Source organism: Microchirus variegatus, assembly GCF_963457635.1.
Source record: "Microchirus variegatus genome assembly, chromosome: 3".
NCBI classification, from domain to species: Eukaryota; Metazoa; Chordata; class Actinopteri; order Pleuronectiformes; family Soleidae; genus Microchirus; species Microchirus variegatus.
The window spans coordinates 22,463,644-22,487,225 of NC_139804.1; the positions used below are offsets into that span (position 1 = coordinate 22,463,644).

Below are 23,582 nucleotides of genomic sequence, written 5' to 3' on the forward strand. Positions count from 1 at the left end.
CTTAAGTACGACACAATTCCGATGACCATGATGTGAATATTTTCAATAAATACACTAAAGTGGATTCTATGCCATTCCATTCTTAATGTACCGTTTTAGGACACTTTGGACAAAGGTAAAAGTACTTTTATTTTAAACTGTGTATTACATAAATATTTAATTACTGCAACTTTTTCTTGTTGTGTAGTATCTTGACTGAAAACTGGCCCAACACACGCATGCACTTTTTGAGCGGACGAAGAAGAAACTTAACGCAGACAGGGCCAGGACAATTAACTTGTTTTATTATTTTATTACAAATGTACAGCTTATGAGTTTCCATTACGATTGACCTTTTTTTTTTTTAAGTCATTGATTTTTCTACTTTATACAGTTTTAACGTCTTCTGTTAAAAGATAATCTCCCCGTCACCCATCTCCCAAAGTGTATCGCTGTGAACGAACATGGTGCAGGCCACAGTGCACCGTCAGTGGCTGAGTATCTGAAGCGTGTGTGTGTGTGTGTGTGTGTTTGTAACTCACGGGCTGCAAATGTAATGCCTGTATTTGTGGAAGGTCCAAACCAAAGTCCAACTGTCAAGTGTTGAGGGTATGACGACGTTTCGTATATCTGTTGGACATGAAATGACACAAGCATTTAACATTCACACGAGAGGCACCCGATGTAGTGTCTATGTGTTTGGGGGAAGCATGAGGCTGTGTGCAGTTTAGAGCCTCTTCCCCCTGTGTGGAGATGACTGTAGTGCTGAACCAAAGCACGCTCCAGACCTTTTCTATTTGTCCTGTCTTACATCAAACCCCTGCAGCCTGCACCTTGTGTACCTGAACTAAGAGCTTTTGAAGAGTGCAGTGCGTGACGTAGATCCTACTCCATCCAGCTGGTGTACGAAAATAGTGCAACTATGACCACACCCTGAATCAAACATGCGTTTTCACTCTTCACACTCTGCAAATGTCATAGGATCGTTAGTGTTCGTACGACGGGACTACAGTTTGTACATGTACGGGGATGAAACCACAGCAGAACCATACTCGCGAGACATCAAGTATCTACACGCACAGCGAGGGTCAAGACTTGAATGAAGAGAATTTGGCCTGAAGCTCACTTGAGCCAACAAATAGACATAAATACCTCACAAACTTAACCCTAACATATAGCTTAATACAAAATATAGCATGAAAATATATGTTCAAATATATGGCTCTAGTCTACAACTTGGGCAATCAAGACTGAAGGGACAAGCTTCTTTACTGGCCCCAATGAGCATGTGTGTGTATGTGTGTGTGTGTGTAGTGCTGTTGTTTCAGCAGTCAGTACATCACTGTAACTCAGTCAGTTAAATCAGGAGATGACGATCATGATGTGCAAAGGCATTCAATATCAAACAATAATACATTTCAAGAGTCTTCCGGGCATTACGTGATTTGACTGGGAACAGAGGAAAACCAGTCCGAGCTCATCCTACAGACAGATGTGTGACACACGGAGGGACACGAGGGGATGATTGCGGGCGAAAGTGATAACAAAATGTGAATCAAGTGCTGAGGATGATCTGCATCAGTCTATCAAAGTGTTTGAAACTTGTTGGAACAGGAGTTTCCCTGTTCCAACACACCTGATTCAAATAAATGGCTTCAGCAGAGCTTACTGACGAGCTGACCATTTGAATCAGGTATGTTTGAGCAGGGAAACATCTAAAACATACAGGACAGTGGCTCCCCAGGACCAGGAGGGTGAAACCCTGATTTAATTGCTTCTACTTAAAAGGCATTTTTATAGTTCCGAGCTTATAGTTTATAAGTATAACTGCAGTTTTAAAGGATGAGGCCATCGTTTCAGGCAAAATTAAAGGAGGATTATAACGCAAGAACCACCAACTGTTACAAGCTGCAAACACTGAGAAATGAGCCGCAGAATCATTAGATGAAGTTAGAGGTGAATCTTCACGAGACGAGGCAGCCTACGAGAGCCCGTCTGATTTAGTGCCAGATGGGACCATATTAGCTCAGTACAGTTCCAACAAATGTTTAAACCTTTAATAGGTGAAGTGCGCTTTACAGGCAAACAAAGACAAACAAATTGTTCCCAATGTTGTCTCCCAATATCAATTGCGAGACAGTGAGCTAAAAGTGACGACTTCCGTGGCCCAGATCAGCAGGCCATGACGCAGAACCAAGCACAAAACAGGCTGTGGGCTCGATTGTGCATGCCACAGTGACAATAATACATGGCAAAGTAAATCAAGCACACTTGAGGTGAATTAATTAATTTAAAATAAACTAATTAGCTATACAGCGAGCATCGTGTAGTGTTTTTACGAGACCTGGTGCTTTCCACAGGTTGACATGATGCTTAACTGCAACATAACAGTATCTCCCAACGACAGAACTCCACTCAAAGTTAATGTTAGCGTGCATGTAAGTAGTGGATGCTGTGCAAAAACCAGCACCTAGGAGCAACACCAGCCATTTACTATCCTGTTTGGCACTAAAAATGAATATGAGATTGATTCTGAGATGATTCCACTAGTTCTGTTAAATGAGGCGTAAATCAAGCACACAAAGTCAAATGAGGATACATGAAAAGAGCGTTTTCTTTTTTCCAGGTCCTGTCATAGTGCACCAAGGGGCATTCGGTCTGACAAGAGTGTCGAAAACAAATCTCCCCAAACACTTCTCCCCTTTGGCAACTGTTCAACCCCTTGGTCACAGGACATTAAAATATGAAAACAAAAAAACCCTCAACTGTTACCCAGATGTGGAGCGCTTGAGAAATGTTGAGGACCATTTCACAGGTTTTACTTCTTATTTCTTTTATGTGAACGTGCGTGCATGTTAACTGAAATCCCAGTCAGAGGTTGAGCACACACTCCCACCAGCTGTCTCCCTATTCCAATAAATGAGCATCATATTTGAGACAATAAAATAAACAAACATAAACAGTTAAATCAAGATGACAGTCAGTAAAAATATCAATACAAAACAAAATTGACACAAATAAACAATAATAAATCACAATTATTCCAGTGTAAGTGTTTTGTTCTTTTTAAGTCAGTAATGTTTGTTCTCATAGTTGCAGACCAAAACAGGCTGCGTTTAAAAAAAAAAAAAAAAAAAGAAAGAGGGGAAAGAAATCATAACATGCCAGATCACGCTGTGTAACCACCAACACAGGGTGGATGGAGGGGAGGAGAGAGCGGGACACGACAGGTGAGAGAAGAGCTGGAGACCCTTCCAAAAGTTAACCCAAAGCATCTGAGAGAATCTGGGGTGTGGCGTGAGGAGACATTAGATCCCAAAGGATCTGTATCTGCACTGGGAGCTCATCCTGTACAGATGGACAGGAAGCAGAGAGGCCTTGTGTTTGGCTGGAGAGATAGAGAGAGATAAAGGCAGAGATAAAAGAAGGGCAAAGGAGGAATATCTTGATCCTCACATGAGCGAAAGGACGGACAAGGTTTCGAGTATGTCATGGCTGATCTACTTCCCTCTCTCGCAGCACATTCTGCCTCCCTCTGCAATGGTGAACAGGGAGAGGAAGGGATGGCAAGTAAAAGGTGAGAATAAATAAAATGGTAATACCTCGGGGTCCAGGTTCTCTGTACAGTGCCACCTTTGTATTTCACATATGCTTATCACAGTTGAAAGGTTTATGACACACATCTGATTCCAACTGCTTTTGTTGGTTGCTCCCGGCTCTCGCTCCCATGTTGGATCCTCCAGCTCGTTCCTTCCCTACTTTCACTTCAACTGTTGTATTTGAATTTCTCATATTTTAAGTCCTCTTGTTTCGTTTCATTTCCATGCATTTTCAAAACTTCTCTCTATGTTTTCCGTTCCTCATCATGCCCGTCTTTCTCACTCCGTCTGTCGCTCCCCGCCTCTTGTCCTCCCATCGTTACTGTGATCATATTATCCTTCTTTATTATTTCTCCCTCTTCCCCCTCCATCCATCCATGCATTAGTTGGGTCACTGTTTCTTCTCACGAGTGGTGATAGTGACCAGTTGCTTGGCTGCCTTGGCGATGTCGTAGGCGCACTGGATGACCTGTTGAGTGAGGAGCTGGTAGTCCACCGCAGGGGCCCCGGGCTCTGACGGCGCTGCCTTACGACACTCCACCTGCAACCGCGAGGCACTGGACGCCAACAGGCGGAGGGAGCAGTGGACTGCATCCAATGCTGGACGCTACAGAGACATCAAAAGGAAGGGGAAAAACTCAACTCTCATGTACGATGTCTAATCTGACCAGATGGAGATTGTGACAGTGAAAAGGGGAGAGGGAACTTACTTTAGGAAAGAGTGACGCCATCTCAGTGACAGCAGAGTGGATCTTCTCAGAACATGGAACAAAGCTGTGCCAGAGAGAATTGTATTAATTTACTCAAAGATTGAAGTAAAACGATTTGAATAAATGAAGATATGCAGAAATGTGCATATCTGAATGATTTTATAATGATTTCAACAGCTTATCCAGTTTTAAGTCTTATAATTTCCTATAATCAAGGGAGTGATTATCATAGCCTTGTATTATTATATATGTGTTTGTTTAAAGTTAACTGGTTACTTCAACTTTCATTCAGGAGCAGAAATAGATATTTCATAATAATCTTACAGGTGTCTTTAACAGTAACAGGTGTCTATAACAGTAAATATTAACTGAATCTAAATATGAATAATGAATAATCCCCATTTCAAAAACAATGAAACACAAAACAGGCTCTGGTAGTTCTGGTGCTAAATGCAAAAACACAATGAGAGAAATTGACAGCAGACAGCAATAGGTTTTCCATGACTGTCTCCTGTCACCCACCTGTCATGTTTGAACTCCTGAGCTGCCCTGAGCAGCTCCTGGATGTTCTTGGTCACTTGCTCAGTCTTCATTATGACGTCCTCTGTGCAGGGCAGAGTGGGATCTGGCTCACCCGTCTCCCCTACTCCTTCGTCAGACTCCCCACGGCCCTCCTCCTCACTACTGCGGCCCATCCTGAAAAAAAAGAAAATACACTTCTATTGATCAGCATGTTGTTTCCCTCAGGACAAAAGGGATAGTGGAGAAAAACAACACTAAAATTCAGATTAAGAAACATTAATCCTTGTGTGTTAAGTCACTTGCCGTGAGTCTGACCTTAGCGAGAGGTCATATGTTTGTGTGTTGTCATAGTCACTGTCTGTGCCACTACCGTGCTTCTCTGGTTTAGAGACCTGATGAAATAAACAGATGATTATGTTCCATAGATATTTCCAGGTGATTTGTGATGTGTAAAACATGTACAACAGTGACTTTTATTGACTATTTCAAGTGCCTACTGTAATCCCAAATCAAAATGCAAACATACACATTTACATATATAACTGTACAATCATCTGTTTTTATTTGTTAATTTTGATAATTTTTGCCTGTTAACAACAGAAGGAGCTTGAAAGTGAAAGGGAGTCGCACTGAGCGGTAGTGGGGAACTATCACATGTTGAGAAGAGACGACAAGGCGACAATATCAGACTACATAAATGCTATATTCTTGAGATACCCACTGACAAAGTGTATGTTCATTAGCTAACCTTGGTTGACGTTTTCTGTTTTGCTGCTGTCCAGGAGAAAAGTATCCACCTTTGCACGTCTGTCATGGTCAACTTTGTCTCATTTTTATTTTTGTCTACATTATAATGCGTTTCCATTGCATACCCTGGTTTTTCTTGTCCTCCAGTTGAGAGATTTTTAAGAGGAGTCAAAGCTTTTCGGTAACGTTCCAATGCATAACAGCTAGCTGCTCTCACCGATTACTTTGCTGGAATTCCATGTGTCAAAGCTCAATGAGCAGTGAAATTGGTTGGGTGGTGGTGGGCGGCGCAACATACCAAAACGTATATTGTGAATAAACTGGTTCCACAGTTGTTATGAGTGGGCCCAGAGTTTCAGTTCAACCGTTTTCCTCAATCTCTAATGAAAAATCATGGTTATTGTAGAGCCTAAGCTTATACTTAATGTCCCCGAGGGTTTGCTAGACATACACCTTAGTCAATGCACTTTACAAGTAATCACTGGTGTTACGTGTCTAGGGAAATTAATCAGTTGATTTTTGAATTTATTTCATGCTCACCACAAATCTCCAATAATCCACATTATTCATTTATCCATACAGTGCAATAAAATCTCCCTCACTACACAGTATCACCTGCCAGCACAGTGTGGCTTACAGCAACTAAACAACCTGAACATTTGTTCTTAACTATATTGTGACCAAAAATTACACAAGAGTGACACCTGGTGGACATATTAAAACTCAACACAAAAAAAACAAATTGCTCACAGTTATTTTGTGTCTAAATATAAAGCATTTCTTACATATAGCCCCTTAAATAGTTGATGACAGGAAAAGCCCCGTCACCTTTGTTTTTAGGACAACTGTAGAGTGAACCTTCTCAAAACAAAATGCATCAACAGCAGAATTGAATGTGTATAGAAAACCACCAAAGACTCACCATATATCTGCCCATCTCTGTAGATGCAGACAAATGCTGTCCGCCATATGATGCTGGACCTCCTCCTGTACTACCCTTTCTCATCTGTGAAGAGAGAGGTAGACAAGGATGGAGAGAGAAAGAAAGAAATGGGAAGGACGGAAATGACATGACGGAAGATAGAAAAGGAAATTAAAAATTTGGAGGAAAAAATTGGATGAAAAGGAAGGAAAAAAAAGAGAAGACATGTTTTTATAAACTGTCAAAAACACAAAATGAAGGAGCCAGTGAGAGCAGCGCCAGATCAACTCAGCAGCTCACCCATCATCCTATCAAGACTGAATGCCTCTATAGGACACGCAGAAACTAACCAACTAAAGATGAACAGCAGCAACACATCACACAGAGCTTATCTGCAATAGTCTACACATACTAGAAACTAATGTTGATCTCCAGTATTAGAATGCATAACAAGCAGAAGTGGTGCACAGTGTGAGAATCCTACATTCGAAGACTAAATGACAAACAATGCAATGACAGACAAAATGCTTACATCCAGAGGATGCACGGCTGAACTGCAGTGAGCAAGGGACAGACAGGTGAAGAGACAGACAGACAGAAAGAAAACATACAGGTAAATCTTTTTGTAAACAGACGGTGAACTGGACACTCACTTTTCGTATATAAAGGGTTTTCTGACGACAAGCAACTGTCTGTGTTGCTTAGCCTGCTTAGTGAAGATGGAGACGGCTTTTGTACTTGGATGTGTGCTGGTGTGCCTGAGTCCCTCTGCAATTCCACCACCTAGACACCATTTTGCAGTCTCTATGCCACTGTGTGTGTGTTTGTGTGCATCTATACAATAGTTATGACCACAAAAGGGAGTATGTGCTTGGATCAGACATGATGCAATCACAAGTGTTGTGGTCTGCCTCACCACAATGTGGAGTATCGTTTATAGGCAGGTGCTTGCCAGGCTGCCGCAAAGGCATGGAATTTCCAGTTTTCTGCAGGAGTTTGATCTGATCTTCATCTAAGTCACAAGTACTAACAAACACAATGTGTTTAAGCTATTAACACACAAACAACTCATTAAATAAGGCACAGTGGTTGTGGAAAAAGTAAGTGAACCCTCGGAAACAGTTGAATCTCAATTGGCAGCAATAACCTCAACAGCTTCAAGTAGCTGTGCATTAGACCTGCACACTGTCATTTCAACTAGTGATCATTTCAGAACTGCTTCAGTGTAGCCAGTTTTAGGATGTCTGACGTCAACAGCTTGTTTCGCGGCATCTCTATTGGGTTAAGGTCGTGGCTCTGAACAACAATTTCTTTTGTTAAAAAGACTATGAAGTTGATTTACCTGCATGTCTCGTAGCATCATCATTTTCTTGTATGTTTGCTTGAATAAAGCTGTGATTGTTCCATCAATGATGGACTGACAGGACACCAACTATGTTAAACCCTGACTATATATCTTTAGTTGAAGTCAGTAGTCCAAGGGGATGACTTACTTTTTCCACCACTGTTTAATGGGCGAGTTTGATTGAAAACATAAATGATCCCTTTAGCTTGTGTGTTATTAGCTAAATCACAGTGTGTTTGTTAATACTTGTGACTTAGATGAAGAGCAGAATACATTTTATGACAAATTCATGCAGACAACCAGGAAATTCCAAAGTGTTCACATACTTTTTCTAACAGCAATGTAAACTGCCCTTTCAAACGATATAAACAAAATGACCTAAGAGTGTGTGTAACTGTGCGTGTATGCGACCCTTGCATCTCAAGATTAAGCAGCTGTACAGTAGCATGACCGTTAACTGGGAAGTCAAGTCTGATCCGGCCCCCTTTTTTTTTTTTGTTTTTTTTTTACATCTTTCTCCTTCAGGGCACATTTGTGCACTTCCCTTTTTTGAGATTGATGTCTCATTATTCATCTACAAACCAGTGCTACGATTTCACATTTAAAAAGTTCATGCACAACTGGACCTTTCAAGGAGAAGGATCGGGAACTGAGATGCAGGGAGAGAGAAAGCTGAAGGCAAAATCCATCAGTATGGTATAAGAGAACCAATCAAAGCCACCAATAGGAGGGAGAGAAGTCAGAGGGGCCAGGGGAAGTTCTAACTTACGCTGGGTGTGTTGAGGGGCTGCAGGCGGGCTGCCAGGGAGTCCAGGGCTGGGGGACCATGGGCCGTGGGGCCAGGGGCTGCACCTGGCTCGTACATAGAGAAGGCTTGGCGGTCTCGCCGGTTGGCATGAGAGTGGGGAGTGACTGAGGAGGACACAGTGAGTCCTGGGGTGTCTGCTCCTGGCCCAAACCCACCAAGACTCCCTCCACCTATTCCTCCTCGGATCACCCCCCCTTGCCAATGGCCTCCTCCTCCTCCACCAGGCCCCCCTACCCCATGGCCGGATGCTCCCCCAGCCTGCTGGCCCCCCCGCAGGGCACTGTTCTCTGTCTGCATCCGTGTGATCTACAGGAGAGGAGGGAAGGAGCAGGAAAGGATGAGAGGGATGAGAGGATGGAAGGAGGGAGGGACATGGGAAGGGAAGGTCAAAGGGAAGGGAGGGGTGGAGTCAAATGAATGGTCAAAAACAAGCACCCACAATCGCATGTACAATTAAAGGCTCACACAGGGTTTCATATATGAAGTTACATCAGTAGTGGGGTAGGAGGGGATATGTGGTGGCAGTGTATCAGTAAGTTACGGTTATGGTGAAGCAAGGATTAGGTTATGGAAGGGAAGGCAACATACAGAACCTGTACATACACTTCTTTGCTTTAGAGGGGTCAGGCAGAAGCAATATGGATTTACCTGCACCTTTTGACTACCATCTCGTCTGACACCTTTATTTTTTATTTGCAGCGTGAACACAAGTGTTTGCTAGTACATATTGTGCACGTTTGCCTTGACGCTTCTTCACTAAACTCTCAATTTATTAATGATCCATGGGTTACATGAGCTAATACTAGCAGACACTTATGAATACATAAAACTAATGATGACGACTCACAAGAAGCCAAATGGAGCAACAGAGACTTCACTGTAAAAAAAACTTAACTAAAAGTAATGACTAAAATGAGAAAGGACATTTGTCACACTCTCACTCCACGTGAGAATGACTTCTGCTTTGGTTTTCGAGATATCACTAAAAATCGGTCACCAAATTCATCTTCCACAGACATCACTGACACCCTGTCAGGAAAAACATACCAGCTTGAGAAGATATTAAAATATTAACTCGTCTCTCCATCACCATGCCCTCGTTGTGTCTGGATCACTTGTTCATTCTCACGCTGCCAACCTGTCTCTGTCACTTTATCTTGTGTCTTCAATGCATCCCCGTCACCTAGGCATCCTCTCTCATACGATACAGATATCTCCAACAGATTTACAGTGACACTTTTCTGAGAAAAAATGTATAACAACCTTTCTTGATTAATCACATCTCTCTTTCTTGAAGAAATTGACTTTTTGTCAAGCAAATTAAAGTGTCTCTCCTGCTCTGTATCTCTCAATGTTGGTTAAATTCATTTTTCCCAAATTTATCCCTGCCCATGTTTTCACATCCCCTTCAAAGACTTTACCTCATTTTGGAGCCGCCGCAGCTCCTCACTCAGGTTGTTATTGACTTTCATGAGCTGTTGGACCTTGGCTTCTGAGGAGGCTAGCGCCTTCTTCACCTCCAGGTACTCCTGCAGGGTGATGGGACCATCTGACAAGTCTGATGAGTCCATACTCTGGATTGATGAGACACAGACAGGACCAAAAAGACAAGAAAAACATGAGAAGTGAGGAAAACTGACATGATGATGTATGATTTCATGATTTGTGTAGTTTCTGCAAGGAAAATTTTTTTTATATCTTCAGAATAACATATATATCTAATGGTTGCCATTTTCAGGGGTAACATGGGAATAATATACAGTAATACTTTTTTAGCTGGGTAAAAACAGAGCTTAATACTGTGAGAGGAAAAAGTGGGCTGCACTATAGCCTGCACAACAGTACTGCAGCTGATCACACATAAACACAGTAGAGCCTTAGTTCTACTCTCAAAGCACCGACCGCCCCCACTTCCTGTGACCGAGAGCACGTTAAAACTCAGTCCTATATGATTCCCTAAAGCACGACTAACATTCGCTTTACATATTTCTATTTTATGCTCATGCCCCCACTAAATGAACATACAGTGACATCTGACACCAAGCCACTGTTCAACCAAACAAAATCTTAAATGCACATATTTGAGTGGAGCCTCTGACTTGTGGTTTGATGGTAATTTGCTCACTGAGCTAAATAAAGTCCACAGGAAGAGAACATATTTAATGGTTTAGTTGCAGTTTACCACTTCCACCGTGCACACTCTCTCTTCTCTTTCTCCATCTCCTCTTCCTCCCCCGTAAACACACACACAGACTCTCTGTATGAACAATGCCTCTCTGACAGCGACACAGAATAGTTGATGATGTCACTCAGGAAATATGTGGCAGCCCTGACTGTGGCCACTCCCCGCAAAGCATGCTGGGACAAGCAGTTTTAAAGAGGAAAATATTGTTAAATAGTTTGCTTTGTTAAATGTCACTCTCAGACACTATGGAAGACGACTGCTGGTTTGTCGTCACAGCAGGTAAATTGTATTTGCATATTATCAACGTAGGAGTTGTACTAGTAGTCAAGTACTATACCTTTGCGCGGTTGCTACGTTGTGTGTTGTTGTTGTTCTGGGCGGTCAGCTCACTGTCAGTGTCTTCATCGGATGCTACACTGTCGTAGTCATGCTGGTCATCATCACTGCCCAGGTCGAGTTGGTCTGTCAAAAGGAAGTATTTCCTCATTCATTGGGTATTTCAAAACAGCACATATAGCTCCTCTCTAGCCTTTCATCCCTCTAGTGAGATGTTTCACATTGATAAGACAACAACAATTAAAACCCTTTTCTATTCTTCACTATGCTGCTGGACTGAACCCATTAATCTTGTTGCTGCTTGCAGTTCTAATCTGTTGTATATACAATGTTTGCAATCATATGCTTTAAGAGCCACACTGCAGAACAGAAACACACTAAGATTGTAGGCAATAGGCATCCATATATGCAGCTCCAGTGAGCTTTATGTCCTTATGTACTTTCCTCCCAGTCGCTCACCAGTTGGGCTGCTGAGACCTTTTCCCTGCTGTCTCCTTTTAGCGTCACTCAGGATATCAATGATGAGTGTGGCAAACTCACGAGCGTTGAATCGGGCCAGCTTCTGGCGACCCTGCAAGAACAACGATTCAGGACTTAGGTCTTGTGTTCATTTGTAACATATGTGCACACACTGGAATTTGGTAGATTTCTGTAAATTTCAACTCGAGATGTGCAGTTTGCAAAAACAATTGGGCCCATAGTCAGTGCTGCACTGCCTGTGTTACTACTGTGGTCAACTACAATGAGCTATGGAAAAACACAGTCACATAAGGAGTACTCGCAACTGACACACACAGACAAAACTGTGCAAAGACAATAACATGCTGGCATATCCATGTCTGAAAATAGAAAGGTTAATTTCCACTGACTACACAGACAAAACTGGAATTACTTCACAAGCAATGTGCTTTTCAAAACGCAACAATTCAGTAGACAAATAGTTAAAATCTAAATGTGTTCCTCAGTGTAAATACACAAGAGATCCAACCCAATGTGAATTACCCACTCAAAGCAGAGCAAAGCAACCTTGGCATGTTGGTGTTTTTTCAGTGTGTGTATGCTTGTGTTAAAAATCTGTGTTTACACAAATAAGCCACACAGATGAGGGAGAACTGTATGACAGGACATATGGGACTTCTCTCACAAACATGGAGTGAGAGGAGACAGAGTAGCACAGATGGATTATGCATTTCCAACTTTCTCACAGCTGAGGAACACCCTTTGTCAATTTCACACTCATTTTTAGCTTTCCCCAAAACACATACACTGAGTAAGTGTCAAAAGAAATCATGAGAGACTACTTTGTCTCTTCCCTCTATCAATTTTCTCAGTGTCCTCAGGTTACAAATATCTGCAATTTCCTGTGTATGCATGTACATATTTATGTGCATGTGTGGGTGGGTGTGTGGTTACCTGGTTGCGTGTGGCAGAATATTCAGGATTGACTGGTAGGAAGGGCACTGCACTGCGTTCTGTTACCAGAGTGCTGTGGTTCTGGGTCGTGAGCCACACTGGAGACATAAACATGAACAGAAATAAGTCTGCACGTGTATGTGTGTGAGAGAGAGAGAGAGAGAGAGAGAGAGAGAGAGAGAGAGAGAGAGAGAGAGAGAGAGAGAGAGAGAGAGAGAGAGAGAAAGAGAGAGAGAAAGAGAGAGGGAGAAAGAGAGAGAGAGAGAAAGTGTGCATGTAGCTTTAAGCTGCAAGGTCGCCTTGGCTTGGAACATGGGTACTCAAACACCAATTCAACCACCCACACTTACATGGAGACACAAAACAAAAATATTGTTTTAAAATAAATTACAGATTTTAAAACTGGATTCCAGCCTCTACGGTGTATCTCTTCTCACTTACCTGCAGTGCTTCTGTCAGAAAGCACAAATTGACTGCTGCTGAAGGAAAGGAAAAGAAAGAAAAAGAAAGAAAAAGAAAGAAAAAGAAAACGACAGAGCAAGAAAGAGTAGTGGTGGAGGAGGAGGAGGAGAAAGACTCAAGAATTTCTGAGGCACTTCCTCAGTTACTCTCCTCCCTCACTTCATTCGACCTCCTTTTTCTCTTCCCTCTGTCCTTCAAATTCACTCGCTCCTGATAAAGATCCATTTTCTCTATATTTATCTTGCCGTTTCACGTTTTTTTTCCAACAGGTAGTTTCAACATATTGCAAAATCACAACACTGGCAGATATTTCTGCCTTATAGATGACAAAACAGGGAAATAAGGAGTGAGGAGGAGATGATGTATACCTGCATCATTTTCTCTGCGATCCACCTCATCATAGACATCCATTGCTAGCTCCTCGAACAGCCGATTATTGAGCTGTCAAATGCAAGCAAAAGGACCCCAAATATGTCAACATGAATGTATTTGTGCATAGCATAACAACAAAACAAACAAAACCAAAAATGTACTATCATATGTAATGCAAGTTTTAAGGTTTTACTATCCAAGATTTCTAATTTTTCAGGTCATTCTTTAAATTTTACCATAACAATTTGTTTGTTACTTACATCATTCAAATGTTGCTAATTGACCATGAGATGTCTGTTTTTGGATTGTTATCTTTCTATGGGGTAAAACAAACGACTGTGGAGCAGTCATTCTGTTTCATTTCATGGCATTAAACAGAAAATGTAGCCTCTTAATCTTAACAAAGTATTTGCAGCACATTTTGACATTACTTCCAGAGAAACAAAAGCTCACTGGTTTGTTTGAAGTGAAAGTGTATCTATGACTTCACACCTGTCAATTCAACTGTACACATGTACAATAAATAACAATTGGAGTCTAACATTTTGTCCCAACTCACCGCTTGGAGCTTCTTTTTGGCGGCCTTGGCCAGTTCTGAGAGGTCCAGGCTACAAAAACAAAAGATGATAAGTCCAACAGGCTTCATAATTACACAGTGGAATTAGGAGGCAGAGGAGGAGAAGGGAGGGGAGATGTGTAAACGGAAAGAGAAGATGAGTTAAGGTTTGGGAAGGGTGTTGTGGGGGGGTTACATTAGCTACAGGACAGGACTGGGTGCATGTCTTAAAATGTCAGCAAAAAATGTACCTGAATACCGTATGCTGCAGTAAACCAATCAATCATGTTCAATTACACAGATATTAGAGTTACAAATTAAATGTTTTACAACATTTATTTTACTTTTTGTAAAATAAACTTTCAAAACCCAATATAAACTCTTCTTTGCTCATTGAAAATATCTAGTAATGATTTTTATTTTTTATTTTAACATATGGAGATGTCCAGTACGATCCTTCTAACCTAACAGGAGTGACACCTTGCTTAATGCGGAACTAACTGTACAACTCACTGACTGTTCACATTAGAAACCTCAAGAGGGAAACTACAAAAGGATGGGGAAGCAGAGTGAGAGGATTTCAATGAAGGGCATGAAATGAAAGGGACAAGGAGAGTAAAGATACCTCTGTGTCGGGCACTTAGGACGAGCTCTGGCTCCACCAAGCACAGCAATTGGAGACAACAGAAAACGAGTGAGAAAAGTGAAGAAACGGAGAGAAAAAGGGGCAAAGAAGCCACATCAAAACAGCTTTAATTGTTATTATCAAGAGGAACCATTCACCAGAACAGAATAGATGCAAGTGGAGTTAGATGGCACCTCAGAGGCAAGACCCAGTTAAGTTACAAATACATTTTGAGGAGTGCCTGGTTTAGGGTTGTGCAGCTATAAGACAATCTCAGAGATTGATTGATGTTTGTTGTGTGTCATTTTTAGCTTATTCTTAGCCTGTTCACTTTGTGTGGTCCTAATATAATAGAACTGTTGGTCCTTATATAGAGAGAGAGGAAGAGAAGAGAGAAAGAGATGCAATCCATAAAATCCTTTGAATCACATTATTATAAATCAAGTTAATGATGAAAATTCTGTTGCTATGTTCGCTACGAGAAGGACTGCATACAAGTTATTCTCCACCCGCACATAGAGTAGCCTCGAAACTGAGCCAAATAACTTGATTTATCGTGCACTTCTACACCTCCAAAATCAAACCTGCAGATCAGGATTAATAAACCAAGCACACCTCGTCTGTCCAAATGATCACTGTTAACTGTAATAGCTTAGAATGGCATTTACTACAAACAGCCAGCTATAATATAATACAGATGCCCATTTTGTGGGTGGGGTTACATATCCTATGGGGCCACCCTCTGGTCAAAAGAGTAAACTGCAACCTTATCAATGACTCCATGCCAGCCAGACACAAATATAACGAGTCAAAAAGCTTCATGCAATCAAACTAGAGTGTGCATGCTTCAACACAGCTTTCATACTCAACATTAAATTACATTACATAATGATGTTATGGTCCATACCTGTCTGCCATTTGTGGAATGATATAATGGCCATTCTTGTGATCTGAGAGGAGAGAGGAGAGGTAAACTGTTTTGCATGAGGTCACGTGAGCATCATGTGACTTGGTACAGTGAGTTACCTGGACGCCGTCCACACAGATAGAAGGCTAGCCTGTCCGTCAGCTCATACTGACACTCCACAAGCCGCTCTGCTAAATCTATATGACCCGCTTGCCTAAAGCACACAAAACAGATTATTCTTTCTTATATTTTTTACCTGATTGAACTCTTCAGCTTTTTTCACAAGCCATTTTCATACAGTGGATATGATGTGGCATTTAATTTAAGTGTGTTTTTTCTGTCTTGTACCTTGCGTAGTCCATAGGTGTACGTCCATTAATGTCAGGTGCTCCAGGGTCTGCACCATACACCACTAGCAGCTCCGCCTGCAAGATCTGGCCTGCCTTTGCTGCTACATGGAGCGGGGTAGTGCCTTTTTCCTAGAGGATTGGCACAGAAGGAGTCAGGGCACAAAAACAATGACGCAACAGCATGGCTAGTTGCAAAATGGATTGAGTCAGAGAGCAGATTTTTCCTGACCGGGTGAAAGAAGTTGGCTTGAGCACCGAGAGACAGGAGCCGAAGACATGTCTCTAAACTCCCCGTCCGCACACTGGAGTGAAGTTGCTAATAGAGGAGAGGGAGAGAGATGTGTGTGGAAAGATTAAATATTACAAAGAGACAGAAACAAGCAGAAGCCCCTCATTTGCTCCTTGGAGCTCTACAGCATTAGAGATCATTACATCCTGCTGTGTCATTCAGATCACTTCCTGCCAGAGGGTGTTATCATTGAGCGTGCACGTGTTTAAGGAAGTGCATGAGTGTGCACACACATGCATGCACGCGTATGCCTGTTTATGTAAAGGTCTCCCTCTGACATCTATAAAAGAAACATCCTTTGTGCCGACACATGCTGTTCTACAGTATGGCTATGTCTTAATAGGCTAATTAACACAAACTCATAATGCATTGCCCCTCAGCTGTGGAACAGAGAGCCCTCACCTTGCTGAGGTCCTTGGTGGTGACACCATCATCATCGCGGCATGGAAGCTTGTGCACAAAGGCCAGCATCTGGTATTTGGCTCTGATGAACTCTGACTTAGTAGGACTGCACAGGAAGAGGTAAGGTCATTAGCAGAAAAACACATCTCAAAAGTAAGCGGGTTAATCTAAAAGGTAAATGATAGTTATTACACCATTTTCTTGCAATAGAAAATAGCGTGTGATTTTTTTTAAATCTCACGCTGATCAGCATTTAAGGTGTATAAACACAAACTGTTTTTGCACTGATCCATGAGAGAATCGACACCTGATATGGGATATGGTTTGGGCTTTCATGCTAATAGGGAATACACTCTTCCATGTTACAAGTAAAACATGGAGTAAAAACAATATGAAAATGCAAGTGTGCATAATATTATGATCAGTTTTCCAACTATTCATTTATGCATTGATGTAACATTTGACATAACCTTTTACTCACTCTATTTCATTCTTTGTGATATGCAATAACACAGAACGAACCACACACTCTCTCTCATCAAATAAATGTCATGAACTAAATGCCAGCAACGCTGCTCTTTTACAGACATAAGCAAGGTTCTTTCACACTTAAAATAAAAAATATATATATATATCGGAACTCCTTCCTTCCAGTGCAGACAGGTGATCACCAGAATTAACCACAATTCTTTGTTATTATTACTGTCTTATACTGTACAATATGAAAACATACACTGTATTTAATTATACAAAACACCATAGGGTTAGGGTTAGGGTTTATCTGATGTCATATTATGACACTCCACTAATGAAAACACCAATTATGTTGAGAAAGGTTATGTGACATTCCTGTGAAGCAGAGACAAATATTTCCTCCAGCAGAGGTGACCGAGGAGAGAGGTATGTAGAAGTATTACTTTGTGTAACTTCAGCCTGTAGTGACTTGTGAGTGTACTTACTGGACTTTGTCCTGGGGGTTGGGTTTTCTACGACCACTTTGCACCTGAGCAGGGTCCAGGAGACTGTGTTCCCATATGGAGTTGGCCCCATTACTGGCCAAGGTTTGAACCATCTGAAAAACACACAGATTACTTACATCATGTAAAATGAGTCACCATACAGCTCAATTGCAAATGTATGACCAAAAAAACAAAATAAAATGAATACTCACTAGCAGGATTAAGCCCTAATTTGATGCAATATATATAAACATTTGTAGAAAAAGATAAAATTACTCTACACGTCTCAAACTTACATGCAGTAGTGCAGGAGGCCATCCACTGTGTCTCAGGTGCTTGACTATGGAGATATGGCGGCCTAAGCTTCGATGAACTGAACAGCATTCATCACAGATCAGGACCCCGCGGTTAATGCTTGTCCAGCCTGGATCTGACAGAAACACAGAATGATGGTTGCACATGCTTTGTTAGCAGGTAGCGCTTGATGGTGAAGCTTGTTGGGCATTGTAAATACTACTAAGGGCTGTACCACAATATTGACTTCTGTATAGGCTGCATGTGAAAAATAAATCTCTTCTTTGGGAAACCAGAAGGCCAGTAATATCCTGGCAATGTAAAGGCCACATTATACTTCTCCGACTGCGTAATGCGTTATCTGACTGCGTAACCACGGAGACCCCTCGAGCCTTCATACTTCTGCGTCGTGGTGACGGACACACGCTGCAATTTCCCCACCGATCAGTAGGGGTCGCTGTGCAAGGTTGTTGTGCTTCTGGCTTTCCGAGAGAGAAAGACTGTTGTTGAAACAGTGGCCGTTTCTCACTTTTTCTGTGTCACGGAACGCAGTTTTAAGATAATTTGAGGCGAGAAATTGGCCATTTAGAGTCTAAACATGTGCTGTGTGTATTAAGATACAACGTATTTATAGTTTGGCAGCGACGTTCGGCAGTGATCAGCTCCGCCTCTGTGGACGCTCTGTGCGCACTGTGAGCCGGCACAGAGCAGCTTAGCTCGGCCTGTCCTGAGGACCAATCGCAGCTCTTGCCGTCTCTGTTGTCCCTTGACAGAGTGACGGACACTTAAAATATTTTGTGCAGTCGGAGACGACGCAGAGTGCTCTGCGTAGCCTACGCAGAACACTTTTACGCAGGAGCACTTAATGTGCAAAATAAGCACTCTAAGACAACATTTTCCCCACAGAGACATGTGCTCTTTCTCCAAGTCTATCCATGTTCAGAATTTATTCATTTTTAAGCGAATCACATGCTCCCTGCAGTAAAAAAATAAAAGTTTCAGAATTATACAAAACCCAGTCATCTCAGTGTTGCAGAATGCAAAAATATCTTTTAAGTCTGGGTCACACTCATGCCCTCATGAGCCTGATGAGATGAGCAGCTCACAGCTAACACAATCTGCCATCGAAACAAATATATGCACACTTGCATGCACTTCGTGAACCGACGTGATGCACATTACTTTTGTCAGCAAAAAAAAAAAAAATCAGCAAATGCAAAATTGTTTTGATAAGAGCTACAGCCTACTGTAGTTTAGAATAGTAGCACATAGTCTTTAAAGGCCGGACTGAAGCAATTTAATTCCTTAATCTGTGCAATAAATTTAAAAACTCCCACAGGCTATGCTATCTGCTTGGCCCGCTGGATCGATATGAGGCTACACCATTAAGCTATTAGACCTGGAGAGAATATTGACAGTATTGTATTGGCCAAATATGCAGCATGATATAATTAAGCCAAAAGTTGGTCCAATTCATCAACATATCATTGCCATTTGTTTTAAACTGTCTGCATAAAATCATTTATTACAATGAGTGTTACAATGGTGAATGATACAATCACCACAATACAACACACTGACAAATCAATGTCTAATAATCAAAAATAACGACAGGCTAAACTTGACAACATAAGATGAACAGATTCAATGCCACAGTCAAACTGGTCTAAATGCTTACACAAGAGCGTAAAGTTCTTCCACAATTGCATCTGTGTTCGATAAAGACTTCACCATCAGGACAACATGATTCATTGTTGCTATAAACCCTCCATATTGCTATGGCATGACATTAAAGCTTCAAGAGGCCTGGCTAGGATTGGAAGTATTGGTTGTCTTTTGTAGCCATGCCATGAAGCTACCCCCCAGTATGACAAGGCTGGGTCATAGGGGGGTGGCCTGTCACCAGTGGCTTGGTCAGCATTTTGCAAAAAGCACTGTGAGTGTGTGCAAATGTTGTCGTGAGGAGGGGCTGCTTGCAGAGAACTCATGGTGGTACAAGACGTATACAACAGTAATTGCTGCTGCACTGACAAACTAGTTAATGAAAAATGCTGGTTCAAACTGGAGTTTATAAGTGCTAGTCAGATTATGAATAGCAACTGAAGGAGCAGAAGACAAACAGTTACTGAACAGAAATAAATGTAAGGGATGAATCCAGGTCATAAAATCCTTAGGTAAGGCCAGAATCATTCTGAACACTATTTTTGAACATTACGGTCCTAAAGCCAACGAGAGCAGCTGTTGAAATGCATGTACACATGACTGAATGACAAGAACATGCACATAAATACTGGAGCACTTTTAAAATAAAATTTAAAAATAAAACTGAGGTCATATGAGGCTATGTCTATTGAGAAAGATGGCAAAACCTATATTGGCCACACTCCCCTACCTTATTTTCCAACAAACACAGATGGAGCAGTGAGGTAAACCTCACCTATAAATGTACCAGTACACTGCAGCAGTCATATATACTGCATATCTGTCTATTTTTTAGGGTTCAGTAATAATTTAACAATATAATTTTGTTCAATATCAATATAATACAGGTACAATATACAGTATATTGATATGATGACGTTTATTGTGACACTTATTGATAGACTGTCTTTTTTATTGGCCCTATATTGGCCCTATCATCCAGTCTTACATACCCATCATACTATCCATCCTTCTAATAACAGTGTGCGGACAACACATTACTGTTTTCTGACAGGTGAACTGTGATCATTTGTTTCTTTTTCAACCTTAGGTATATAAATACATACAGAAATGTCCCTATACCAAGAGAGTGATATCTTATGTACGACATATCCATAATAGTAGGTGTATATATTACAGAGGTTTCATTTACATGAATCACTATGCCTTACATGTTTTTACCTCATATATTGCCTATATGGAAATCCAATCTGTGTGCATATGTGACATTTTATTATGAGAGGTTAAATATTCCACTATGGGATGTCTTACAAATTAAGTTGTTTGTGTATTTTTCTACAATTCCCTAGGCGTACGTAAAGGAAAAAACACACTATGAAACAAAAGAAAACTACTGTTTAAAGAAGTTAGCTTCTTTCGATGCTTTTTAGAACACAAATCAATCATTTAACACTGATGTCAGGCACCGCCAACGACTGGCTCGTAGCTGAATTCGCTTAGCAACAACTTGCCGTTTAGCAAAAGTTAGCTAAACTAGCTAACGCTGTAGCTAAGCTAGCAGTGTTATCCAGCTACATCTAACTGAAGAAGCCGCAGTCTCATGTCAACAATGACATAAAACAATTACAGTACAAAAATGAAGCAGTGTATCAGTTCAACACGTTAATTAGATACATTTAGTATTAGTGAGCTGCCACAGTGAGTCAAAATCACCACTACGTTAGCCAATCTGAGCTAACGTGATAAGAAGTCTATCCCGGTCGCGAAAATCAAAACAAACGTCTCTGAAAGTGGCGACATAAATCTGACACTCACGCCTTTCATTGCCGCAAACAAACTGCTCTCCCTCACAAGCAATCGTAGGCAAATGAATACACATTTACAGCCGTTAAACTTGGCTACTTCACATTTAGCAGCTATTAGCTGAGGATGGTTCCCGATGTGATAACGCCTATTTTCGCTGTTTATTTTGGGCCTATGCGACGCTAGGAAGCCCTGGCCGTTTTCCTGCTCTGCGGACCCGCTGACAGTGACAGCAGCCTCGGCCCTGCTGTCCCACCACGTCGCCCTTTCGGCGTATTGTTCCAGTACAGTGGTCCATTCTGATTAATTTCCATCGCCCCTACCTGGCGCACTGCAGTCGGCGCAGACTTCTGTCCTCTGTAGCTTTCTTGACATATTGGAAAGTGGCTGAAATCGCGCGATGGATGTCGGCGATGATGTAGCTGCTCGCCCTTTCCCCTGAGCTACCGACCGACGTCTGCCGTCAACCGATGCGGCCCCTGAATCCCCGGAAGCCGGGTGGTGTGATCGGCTTTCCCGGCCAGCTGACAGTTGAATTTCCCGTTTGCTCCTGCGGTATCTTCGCCCACGGTTACAGCTGAACTCCAAGTGTGGTGCCAAGTTTTGTGCACATAGTTTAACTCACATTGGTGTGAACGCTCATATTGCAATATTTGCTAAACCAATCTGTTCGGCACATGCATTGCCTGCAGCTCTCTACCTGTCATTTTACACACACACACACACGCACGCACGCACGCACGCACACGCGCGCGCCTCTCTGTAGTTGTGAGGACATTAATTGACAGAAGACCTATCCCCAACCTACATCCCTAATCCTAACTTCCTAACCAACAGAAAAAGAAAGATAAACAAAGTATTATCCTCAACCTTAACCATAACAAGTTAATGTCTAATCCTAGCTTTTGTTCTCTATGAGGGCTACTGGTCCTGACAAGATCAGTGTTTGTGACAGAAAAGGTTCTGGACCCCGGTTGGGGAGGAAGGTGAGAGGTAAATCATTCTGTGGGTGAAATGAATTCCACAGACTGATCAAAATAGAAAATCAAAAATGCAGAAAAGTACATTTGTGATACTTTTTTTATGTAGATTGATTGAAACATTACTGTATTAAAAGACGACTGGTTTCATAGAAATTCCAACTCAAATAAAATGTTGGGGGCATTTAAAGTGGGCCAGCCAGGGAGATGAAGAAAGTAGGCAGGACTACTGGTAGTCTAGGTATGTAGCAAAGTGAGAGGTGGCAAAGGCAAAGGAAATGCTTATAATGAGTTGAATGAGAGACTGGACACAGAAAAGGACTATTGATTGGCCTGACAGAGAGTCAGAGCTGGAAAGGATGTGCAGTAGGTTAGAATGATTAAGAACAGAGGTGGTTATGTACTAACAAGTGAACAAGGTGTGTTGAGAAGATGGAAGGAGTACTTTCAGGTGCTGATGAAGGAGGGAAATGAGAGAGTGAGGTGGACAGATGGAGGGGAGATAGTGCCTCAGGAAGTGCAGAGGATTAGAAAGAGGAGGTGAGAGTGTGAAGTGTGAAGAGTGGAAAGGCAGTTGGTCCAGGTGACATACCTCTGGAGGAATGGATAGAGCAGTTGACTTTTTGACCAGATTGTTTAACACCATGGTTCTCAAACTGTGGTACGTGTACCACCCGGGGTACGCAAGCTCGTTTAAAGAAAGACGTGATGAACAGTGAGCAGCAGTATGATTCATTTTGAGTACCAGAGATGAGGTTTTAGATTAGTGCTGGGCGTGTTAACGTTAGCGGTGTCAACGTTACTGCATGTTTCCACGACGACTGACCGGAAAAAGCAGGCGTGATGTCATGTTTACGTGCCTTCGGATTGTTAAAATGAGTCTCTAAAGTAACGCTAAACTTTAAAAACAGAGGCACACATATGCAGTACACAGGTACACTGGTTATTTGTAGGGCTGCTCTTTTCGTTTAATAAACACACTGCTCCAGTTCGACTGTAGGTGCGCTAATGGAGCTAATGCAGCTAACGGAGCTAACTGGTAAACAGTGCCTGGACTCCGGTGTTGTGGCACGTAAACATGACGTCACTGTGTCTTTTTCAGGTCAGTCATCATGGAAACGCGCCATGCGTTAACCTAGCGCCCAGCACTATTTTAGATAGATATAGAGAAGACCAGAAGGTGGATCTAGAGAAAGTTTATGAAATGGTGAAAAACAGGAGCTTTGGTATTGTATTAGGAAGTCAGGAGTGGCGGAGAAATATGTGAGGGTAGTGCGGGACATGATGTGAGGTGTGCAGCTGGAGTGATTGATGGCTTCAAGGTGGAGTTGGGATTACATCAGGGATCAACCCTT

General features: G+C 41.9%; 1 protein-coding gene across 2 annotated transcripts; it reads right to left on the minus strand.

Annotated features, from left to right (window-relative positions):
• Window positions 1–320: 320 nt before the first annotated feature.
• On the minus strand, window positions 321–21,693 carry git1 (G protein-coupled receptor kinase interacting ArfGAP 1). Of its 2 annotated transcripts, none has more exons than XM_083886287.1 (21): window positions 21,571–21,693; window positions 17,785–17,918; window positions 17,489–17,601; window positions 16,530–16,635; window positions 16,068–16,154; window positions 15,837–15,967; window positions 15,608–15,702; window positions 15,489–15,531; window positions 14,582–14,608; window positions 13,960–14,008; window positions 13,397–13,469; window positions 12,567–12,664; window positions 11,613–11,724; window positions 11,155–11,279; window positions 10,054–10,206; window positions 8,594–8,938; window positions 6,480–6,563; window positions 5,126–5,202; window positions 4,811–4,984; window positions 4,289–4,352; window positions 321–4,185 (listed from the first exon to the last, which is right to left on the minus strand). In XM_083886287.1, the coding sequence occupies exons 1-21, from the start codon at window positions 21,620–21,622 to the stop codon at window positions 3,970–3,972; spliced, it is 2,358 nt and encodes a 785-aa protein (XP_083742413.1). In that variant the 5' UTR covers window positions 21,623–21,693; the 3' UTR covers window positions 321–3,969. The 2 variants fall into 2 exon arrangements, with proteins under 2 accessions (XP_083742413.1, XP_083742412.1); XM_083886286.1 differs by having other exon boundaries at window positions 5,114–5,202.
• Window positions 21,694–23,582: the final 1,889 nt, after the last annotated feature.

What these genes read in the sequence shown, in the direction of transcription:
- git1 (XM_083886286.1), bottom strand. Translation starts at nt 21,622, where the DNA reads ATGTCAAGAAAGCTACAGAGGACAGAAGTCTGCGCCGACTGCAGTGCG. An exon ending in AACCCCCAGGACAAAGTCCA is followed by an intron (nt 16,636 to 17,488) that starts GTAAGTACACTC and finishes CTTCCTGTGCAG; the next exon opens with TCCTACTAAGTCAGAGTTCA. An exon ending in AACGTAGCAACCGCGCAAAG is followed by an intron (nt 10,207 to 11,154) that starts GTATAGTACTTG and finishes TCATCAATCCAG; the next exon opens with AGTATGGACTCATCAGACTT.